This window comes from Setaria italica, chromosome V (assembly GCF_000263155.2).
Source record: "Setaria italica strain Yugu1 chromosome V, Setaria_italica_v2.0, whole genome shotgun sequence".
NCBI lineage: Eukaryota > Viridiplantae > Streptophyta > Magnoliopsida > Poales > Poaceae > Setaria > Setaria italica.
In genome coordinates this window covers 794,764-804,064 of record NC_028454.1, presented here as the reverse complement: position 1 = coordinate 804,064, position 9,301 = coordinate 794,764, and the positions used below count along the sequence as shown (strand labels likewise).

General features: G+C 40.5%; 2 protein-coding genes across 3 annotated transcripts in view; one reads left to right on the top strand and one right to left on the bottom strand.

Annotated features, from left to right (window-relative positions):
• Nucleotides 1-4,617, top strand: LOC101779487 (uncharacterized AAA domain-containing protein C24B10.10c). 2 transcript variants are annotated; one of them, XM_004967377.3, is made up of 9 exons: nt 1-313; nt 538-1,894; nt 1,970-2,057; nt 2,586-2,777; nt 2,905-3,473; nt 3,582-3,720; nt 3,801-3,869; nt 3,959-4,078; nt 4,208-4,617. In XM_004967377.3, the coding sequence occupies exons 2-9, from the start codon at nt 1,320-1,322 to the stop codon at nt 4,319-4,321; spliced, it is 1,866 nt and encodes a 621-aa protein (XP_004967434.1). In that variant the 5' UTR covers nt 1-313; nt 538-1,319; the 3' UTR covers nt 4,322-4,617. The 2 variants fall into 2 exon arrangements, with proteins under 2 accessions (XP_004967434.1, XP_022682501.1); XM_022826766.1 differs by lacking the exon at nt 1-313 and having other exon boundaries at nt 1,755-1,894; nt 1,999-2,057.
• An 802-nt stretch (nt 4,618-5,419) lies between these two features.
• LOC101779879 overlaps nt 5,420-9,301 on the bottom strand; it is a 7,891-nt gene continuing 4,009 nt past the window's right edge. The window contains exons 2-10 of the mRNA XM_004967378.3: nt 9,030-9,295; nt 8,513-8,685; nt 8,057-8,112; nt 6,966-7,076; nt 6,764-6,885; nt 6,421-6,693; nt 6,183-6,316; nt 5,972-6,064; nt 5,420-5,866 (exon numbers count right to left, since the gene is read on the bottom strand). Coding sequence (XP_004967435.2) covers nt 5,746-5,866; nt 5,972-6,064; nt 6,183-6,316; nt 6,421-6,693; nt 6,764-6,885; nt 6,966-7,076; nt 8,057-8,112; nt 8,513-8,685; nt 9,030-9,295 — 1,349 coding nt within the window. The 3' untranslated portion in view covers nt 5,420-5,745. The remainder of the gene's footprint in view (nt 5,867-5,971; nt 6,065-6,182; nt 6,317-6,420; nt 6,694-6,763; nt 6,886-6,965; nt 7,077-8,056; nt 8,113-8,512; nt 8,686-9,029; nt 9,296-9,301) is intronic.

Here is a 9,301-nt window from a genome sequence, read left to right as displayed (position 1 = left end):
GGCTGCAAGGCCCACGCTGTTCGCGGCTGCAAGGTCCCGTCTCCTAGAGCTTGTAGATCCGCCGGCGCAAGCGCAGGACATCGCGTTTGCTTCGCTCGACTTGTAACCCTAGTCCCATTGCCGCACGGCGCACCCCCTCCCCTCCGTCTCGCGCCGCCTCCCTTTGCATCGCCTGCCCGAGCTCCTTCGGCTGCACCCCTCCCCTCCGTCTCGCCGCCGCCTTCCTGCCCGCGGGCAGGCTCCTTCCGCTGCCTCCGAGATCCTTCCGGCTGACGGCGCGGTTGTCATGGCCCTCCCCCTCATCATGGAGCCCGTGAGTTTGATCTTGTCTCTCTCTTCGTTGTTTGATGTCCTCTCTCCCATCATTGCGGCACAAATTAGGACTAGGTTTGTTCAAAAAAAAATGGAACTAGTTTAATAAATATCAAACTTAGAAAATTTAAAAGGAAAGAAACTTGGGCATCTGGTTGATTGTATCTTCTACAGAAGAATGGCCCGGATCTAGAAAATTTGATGTCTTTTATTTTTGGGCTGTAGGATCAGCGGTTGAATCAAGCTCAACAACTAGCAGCAGAAGTTTCCCGATCAATTGTCTCTGTCGAGTGGATGGCTAAGCGTAGAAGTAGAAATGCAACATCTGTTCTTTGTGCTGGTTCTGTCCTGCACAAGTCTGCAAACCACACGTACATTCTAACTTTTTTCCTGAAAAATCCTAGACACTTCGACTTGCTGGTTCGGTTTCACGATCATGATCAAGGGGAAATAGCTGCAGTGTCGATATCTGGAATAAGAGTAGTTGGAGATGCCAAATTGCCATTCATTGTTTTGCGCATGGAAGGCATTCGTGAGAGTAGCATACCTATTCAGTTTAGAGATGAGCCCATGAAGTTCTCAAATGCTCTTTGTGTGGTTCCGAAGACAAAATCAATTTTTCATAAAATCCTTGGTTTTATCCCGACACCATCTTGTGCATCAAATGACATGACTGGTAATATTCCAGAAATTACAAATGACCATTTTATCTTTGTTTGCGCACCCCAAGATACAGAAACAATGAAGTCAGCACCGGTTTTTCATGAAAATGGTCAAGTCAATGGGTTTGTCATTGAAGACTGCAGTCTACCCTTTGCTCGTGGTGATAAACCTGGTGACAAATTCATTGACAGGGAAGCCAAAATATGTGTGAAACCAAGACATTTAGAAGCATGGTTGCGGCAAGTAAGTGGTGATAATGATTGGAGGGCAGGCCTAGAGAAAATGAAAGGGTGATTTTGGTACATGAAATGCAATACCTCTCAGACGTGTTCTCATGATGGTGTATGATAAACAATGCAGCTCCTCTCAGATGTGCTAGCAGCTGGACTTTTGTTGAGAAAATTTTAGTACAAGCACTGTACAAGGTTCTGCATTCAGTCTCTAAAAAGTATCCAATTGTACTCTACATAAGAGATGTTGAGAAGTTTTTTCACAAGTCCCCAAAAATGTATCTTCTGTTTGAAAAATTACTAAACAAGCTTGAAGGGCCAGTGCTTGTCCTCGGATCAAGGATTGTAGAGATGGACGTTGATGAGGAGTTGGACGACAGGCTTACTGTTTTATTCCCGTATAATATTGAAATCAAGCCACCTGAAAACGAAAATCACCTTGTAAGTTGGAACTCTCAATTAGAAGAAGACATGAAGATGATTCAGTTTCAAGATAACCGGAATCATATTTTGGAAGTCCTTGCAGAAAATGACCTCGAGTGTGATGACTTAGGCTCGATATGCCTATCTGATACAATAGGCCTTAGTAAGTATATAGAGGAGATTGTGGTATCTGCAGTTTCATATCACTTGATGAATAACAGAGAGCCGGAGTACCGAAATGGAAAATTAGTTATATCTGCAAAGAGGTAGGTAGCATATTGGTATAGTTGTCTGTTGATCTTTACATTTGTTCCTCGGTTTGTGACTCTTTCATGGCACAGCTTGTCTCATGCATTGGAAATTTTTCAAGAGAACAAGATGAGTGATAAGGACAGCTTGAAGCTGGAAGTGACTGCTGATGCCTTGAAGGTTTGTTCAATGGATGCTCCTCCGAGTTTATTATTATCATTATTATTATTTAAATCTCAGATATGCACCACTAAATACACATGATGAAAAGATAGCGCTGTTTACTCTTGTTATGATTTATATTACAGATGTACACTACTGAATATACACACGATGATAAAAATTATTACTCTTAATTCTACCTTGCGAGGTTTTGTTATCTGGTTTGCCTACATTTCTGAGAAGGCTGCTAGGTTTGTACTGATATTACAGTAACTTTTGCTAAGTAATTAGTGTAAAAAACACTAAGTAAGTTACAGTAAAATGTTGCAACTGGCGTTTGGATTGTTACTAAGAATGATGCAGCTGGCGTCTGGATTGATATGTTACAGACTATTTAAAACCTTTTACCATTTAAAACTTAGCAAATTGGCTTGCCTTATTTTGTTAATACAAGGATACCTAATTTGTCCTTAGTATTCCAATTTTACTTGTCTAAGAAACATTCAGAAAATGTGTTTATTCACATACCATACCTCAAATATATAGGCTGCTGAAAAAGGAACTGCTCCAACTGCTGCAAAATCAGAAACAAAACCTGCAACTTTGCTGCCACCAGTACGCCCTCCTGCTGCCGCTTCTGCTGCCCCTGCTGCTGCTGCTGCTGCTGCTGCTCCTGCAGTTGAGAGCAAACCAGCACCAGAGAAGAAGGATAGTCCACCTCCAGCTGCAAAAGCACCGGTAATAGCATTTTTGGTTGCATCTTTAAATAAGTAGTAATGTAGTATTATTATTGTCTGCTCTATGTTATCCTGTGCATGTCTCGAGAAACTAATTTACCAATCTGTCATTTCATTTTTGCTACCAGGAAGTGCCACCAGATAATGAGTTTGAAAAGCGTATTAGACCGGAAGTTATACCTGCTAATGAAATTGGAGTCTCATTTGATGATATCGGTGCCTTGGATGATATCAAAGAATCCCTTCATGAACTTGTCATGCTGCCTCTTCGACGGCCTGACCTCTTCAAAGGAGGTCTTCTTAAGCCTTGCAGAGGTATATTACTTTTCGGCCCTCCGGGAACTGGAAAGACAATGCTGGCCAAGGCTATAGCAAATGAAGCTCAAGCAAGTTTTATAAATGTCTCGATGTCAACTATCACGTCAAAGTGGTTTGGGGAAGATGAAAAGAATGTCCGCGCATTGTTCACATTAGCTGCCAAAGTATCGCCAACTATCATTTTTGTTGACGAAGTTGATAGCATACTTGGGCAGCGGAACAGAGCTGGGGAGCATGAAGCAATGAGGAAGATCAAGAATGAGTTCATGACACACTGGGATGGACTCTTGTCAAGACCAGATCAGAGAATTCTTGTTCTTGCTGCAACTAACCGGCCTTTCGATCTTGATGAGGCTATCATTCGTAGGTTCGAGAGGAGGTCTGTGTCTTGTCCCTACGATGAAGTAGTTATGTTTGTCCATCCTTGTATTTCTAACAGAACCATTCCAATGTTCTATGCCTAAGGTGTGTTCTCTTTCTTTAACAGAATCATGGTGGGTCTGCCATCAATGGAAAGTCGGGAACTGATTATGAGGCGGCTTTTGTCAAAGGAGAAAGTTGATGAAGGGCTGGACTTTAAGGAGCTAGCAACTATGACAGAAGGATATAGTGGCAGTGATCTTAAGGTCAGTGACAGTATCATGAGACATACCAATAAAAATGAAAGAAAAAAACTCCTTCGTTCACTCACATTTCTCTGTAACAGAATCTATGCACCACGGCAGCGTATCGCCCTGTGAGGGAGCTGATACAGAAGGAAAGAAAGAAGGAGCTGGTAATGAGATCACTACACACTTAAGCTTCTTAATTCAAGAGGAATTGTGTGAATACACTATGTAACCTTTTTGTTCTCAATATCTTCAGGAGAAGCTGAAGCGTGAAAAAGGAGGAGCTCCGTCGGATTCTACAAAGAAGAAAGAAAAGGAGGAGCCAATCATTCTAAGGCCACTAAACATGACAGATTTGAAGGAAGCAAAGAACCAGGTGAATCCATAATTCAAGTTGGATTTCAAAAGCACACTGCAGCGCATAGCGTTTGCCAACATTAAACTGAACAGCTGGGTAGCTTCAAGTTCAAAATTGTTATTAATACTCCTAAACTCTGAAATGCAGGTGGCTGCAAGTTTCGCTGCCGAGGGCGCCATAATGGGTGAGCTGAGGCAATGGAACGAGCTGTACGGCGAAGGCGGTTCCAGAAAGAAGCAGCAATTGACATACTTCCTTTGAGCAATCTGAATGCCACACGCAGAATGTATGGACATAATTTGAAAGAGTAGTAGAGTAGAGACACAAAACAGCCGTGACGAAATAGGCCGAACATGTATAACAACATGAGGAGAAATGGGGGAGTGTTAGGGGACACAAGAAATCAGGCCGTAAAAGCCGGTTTCTGTTGTAGAACAAGGAAGGAAGAACAGTTCTATCTCCACCTTAAATTCCTGTTTGCTTGTGCTGTTTGTTGTATTACACCAAATAATGTAATCTGCGGCGCAGATTGTTCCTCTTTTCTTTCTTTCTTTGTATTTGCCTGGTCACATAACGATTTTACATAGGTTGTGGTCAGCCTCGAAATGGTTTTGGTCTTTTCTGTGTGTGCGTGGGGATCTTTGTAGAGGTAGCTCAGGCAAGCCTAGAGCTGAGCCGATCCCAACATTCCTTTTTTTTTTCTGTTTGTTTGATGCAACTACAAAATATCATTTAGTGGTTTCGTGAAGTTGTATTGGCCACTACCTCCAAGCAAAAGGCTCCAACAGCATCGTATTGATTTTTTGATAATGGATAAATAATCCGGCTTCAACCTTCTCTACTCGTAGAGGGGGAATCAGTCCTACAAATTATTACACTTAGTACACACACTATTTATATCCCCTACAAATTATTACACTTAGTACACATGCATGATTATTGTTTATATCTTCATCGTACGTAAACTAAAAGGCTACCTATGGGAGGTGAAAAAATGAAATCCGAGATCTCCGACGTCCGCCATGGGGAGGGGGATTACTTACTCGAGGAAACCAAGTGATAGACACACAAGCCCGTTACGAAATAGACCCTTGGTCCAACTCGAAACTCAGCTTAATGGATGTAGTTATTGGAGGATGTTTGGATCGGTTTTGTGTGCTCTTTTCGTGAAAAATTTGAATAAAACTGAACGCCGGCCTACCTCTGCAGCGTTGAGCACGGAGGCGGGCGTCGTGCGTGGCAAAGAGCACGAGGAGGTCGGCGGCGCCACATCAGCGCACGAAACCGTCGCAGTCACCGGTCAAACATCCAACACTGTTCATGTGATTACACAGCCTGGACCCTCAATTCACAGTCATATATACAAAAATGTAACATTTAATTATCTTGAATAGCTCAAGAAGCAACTTAAGAAACTATCCATTGTGGGGTATCATGTGACAGCACATTTGGAAACCAGGACGTGCGCACGGATCCACTTGCAGAGACTAACGTCACAGCATATTGTTTGGGCTCATAACCTCATACGATTCAGCAGTACAGTTCTCGACTTGCATAATAACAAGTAAGGGTTCAAATATTAAACAAAGATTCCTCAACGAATCTAGCTAAAACAAGCTTACATCTGGTTCAGCAGAGTAGAAAAAAGACTACTTGTATACGGTAAAAGCTCCATGACCGTAGGACTACTTGTACACGGAAAGATTTCCATTACGGTACCAGTATCTATTGGGGTGGGCTATGGCTGCACGTTCATCTTTAGATGCATCTTCATCTTGATCCTCAAGGATTTTGTCTTCACTTCGTCTAGCCACCACCCAGCGGCCATTCAATGATTTCCCAAAAAACGTATTGTGATCAGCATATTTACAAATATGGTAATTATTATGTAACGAGATGTATCAACGTTACCTGTTTGGTGGTTGTTGCTCACCATCTTTAACAATACAGCCCACCCTACAAATTAATCCTGATGAATCATGGAGTATCTTCATATAATTTGTTCTGTCAAGCACAAAAGATTGGATTTAATAAAAAATTATGTCGACTCAACCTCCTCCAACTTTGATTATTGAAATGTTCGAACAAATCTCAGTTAAGTGCAAAGCAAAACCACACTTACTGTCCTGTCTTAAAATAGTTCAGAATTCCACGGAGAAGATCAAACCACAGGAACGGAGTTCCCATGTTCCTATCATAGTAGTTCATGCCCACAAATTTGCCGTTGACAGCAACAAGGGGCCCTCCAATCCCAGCCTAACCACGTTAAATGGAGAGGTTGTCAGTTGTATACATAAGGCTAAGTACATCATACTCATGTAAAAGTAGGCAATTAAAAAAAAGAAAATCAATGACGCTACCTTAGTGATTGTACATGCAGTGTACTGAAGATCTTTGCAATCCAGGTTGCCTGACCACCTGGTACATTTTCCACTTGCAGCCATAGCTAAACCTGATTCAAAGCAACGGCCCACGGCTAATAACTTGGTAGACCAATCTAAATGCTCACTGTTCAGATCCACAGGACAATCAACAGTATAATTCTTGACGCTGACTAGAGCAACATTGTAATGTAAACTATAATGTTCCAATTTCCCTTCACAGCGTTCCCTGTTTGGAAGCAACACCACAATCTGCAAAAAATACTACCAGACTTAAGCAGTGTCTTGAAAGAACACACACAATATAATTAGGAGCACCAACCCTTAAGCCCTCAATAATTTTGGCGTCGTTTTTCCTAACCAAGCTCGCTGATGTCAGAATAGTCGGGCATTTATCAGCATAGTCAATGAAAAATCCCGTGCATGTTCTTAATTTTGATTCACCTGGGCAACATAATTGTCATTAGCTAGTGATGACTAAATACAAATGCGAAATAGTATACAACACATTACAGTAAAATCACCTTTGAATGAAGCAAGTGCAACAAGATTTCTTAATATGTGAGAAACAACTCCATGCTCGAGTTCACTCCAGACACCTTTAGGATATACGTCTCCAAAAATCTTAATGCTACCTGGTTGACAAGATATTGCATAATAGTTAGTGGCACGGAAGATCTGTAAAAAGGTTCAATGCATGATAAATCAGCAAATGTACAGGCATTGTGATTGACTATATCCATTGATGGACTGGGGTAGATCAAAAAGTCAACCCAAGTTGTGCCTTGCTAATGCTGCTGCAACAAAGTTGATTAGCACTGACATGCTAATTATATGTACAATATGAAACAATCACTTAAATTTCTGCAGATAATATTGTAAAATTATAATATGATGGCATCTTGTGACTCATATTATAAGTGATTGTGTTTGAACATATCCATGAACATCTCTACCTTCAAGGAGCTAGTGATGGTCATGATGTGTTGTATGCACCCGCAATCCAGATCTTTTCTAGATGGACTAGCAAATTGCCCGTGTTGCAACAGCAATGCAAAATCAAAGGAGTACATTTGTGTATGTAGTGAACCTTGGTTCCATGATGTCGTTCTAGGTGATTGGGGTGAGGGTGAAACTGATTTGTAATAAGTGGCAGGATGATGGGTAAATATTGTGGTGACACATAGGGGTAGAGTGGTGGTGATGGGCAGACACCCCATCATTACCAACTCAGTATTCTTTAGTAGTTGAGATTTATGTAGAGATGTGCGTGTAGCATTTTATTTGATAAAGTATTGAACTATCTGCATATGTACATAGTCGGCTGATTTTTATAGGCACAATAATCTCTGTAATCAGAGAAAATTTACATTATAAAATCAGAACCTGAGGTATACTTATTTGTGATCGCAACGCGCAAGCAATGCTAGTGCAGCAGTAAGGTACACGAATTAGCACTAACATTACAATACAACTGTAGAAGACTGTACTAGGTAAATAGAAATATAGATGCAAAGGCTTAATTTGCGCCACTAAAGGACCTTACAAATAGTGCTGAATCAAAATTAAAAAAAAGAAACATCTGATAACCAATGTCGAGTGGTTGTGTACTCACCTTCAGGACGAGGGAGAAGTTTCACACCTATGCGTCTTATTTGTCTTTTTTTATCCCTGTAGATGAAGATCAACATGAGCACTAGATCAATATGAGTACTAACCCAAAAGGGATCAACATGAGCAGATAATGCAATAAAACAAGAAAGAACTAAGCAAATGTATACAAAATCTTAGTCAAGAGATACCATATCCCCTAATAGTTAGTCTCGACATAAAATTCTAACATATTTTGAATTAAAAAATATATTGGCTTCAATATTTCATACACAGGAATGTTGCTACACTACAAGCCTACAATACGGAGCAACTATGACACCTGCAATAAGACAGCTATCCCATTTGAAAAATATCTTTAACTAGGGAGTAGACATACCAAACCATCAAGTCGTTATTAAGGGTAAACATTAGAAGCTGCGACAACATAGATAAACAAACTGGAAATATATTTGCATACCTGACTGGCTTCACCAGGTTTAGAAATACACTCTTTTTCAAGGATGTACGAAAATGCACCACACGTTCGAGAATTATACTCCTTGGCAAGAAAATTGTTCTTTCCATATCCCAGAAGAGGTTGATGCCAAAAAAGTTCCCATAAAAATCATAAAGTGCACCGCCCTGCATAACCTAGAAAAAAAAGTGGCGGGCTTTAAAATGATAACGAATAAGAGTTACTCCCACCTTTATGTTAAAATTGTCACAGTTGATTGTCTTTTGGAAATTGTAAATGACTAAATGCTACTAATAACAATGTGTAAATACTTTAAAATGTATATATTATCTTCCACTGCAAATTCAACCAACACAAAATCCATTCAACTTAACTGTACAGTTTGGTAGGTATTGGGAATTTGGGATGTGTAAGAGTAAACAGATGTAGTACATTAATATTTTCTTTATTGAATACAAGACATAGTTCAGTTCATATAGTAACAAATAAGATTAGAATACTCAGAATAATGCTAGTGTACCTCAGATAATTTACATGTAGAGAACATAAGATACCGACTATATTGAGATCCACGTGAATCAGTACATGTCCCACTTGTGGTCAATAATCTGTCAGAGATGTCACGCCCTACTGCCACTACCTTTCGACCATGGGGGTCAAATTGCACCTGATGATCGAGAGGCACGCAATAAACATCAAGGACGGCCGGGACTTTGACAACAGCAATTTCATAATCCAAATCATATTCTTCCAGAAACCCTATGGCCACATCTTCTTCATGCTGTACTACAA

Excerpts from the sequence above, each read along its gene's own strand:
- LOC101779487 (XM_004967377.3), top strand. The coding sequence starts at position 1,320 with ATGATAAACAATGCAGCTCCTCTCAGATGTGCTAGCAGCTGGACTTTT. Across the intron at positions 3,474-3,581 it reads ATTCGTAGGTTCGAGAGGAG|AATCATGGTGGGTCTGCCAT; the intron begins GTCTGTGTCTTG and ends TTTCTTTAACAG. Across the intron at positions 4,079-4,207 it reads TGAAGGAAGCAAAGAACCAG|GTGGCTGCAAGTTTCGCTGC; the intron begins GTGAATCCATAA and ends TCTGAAATGCAG.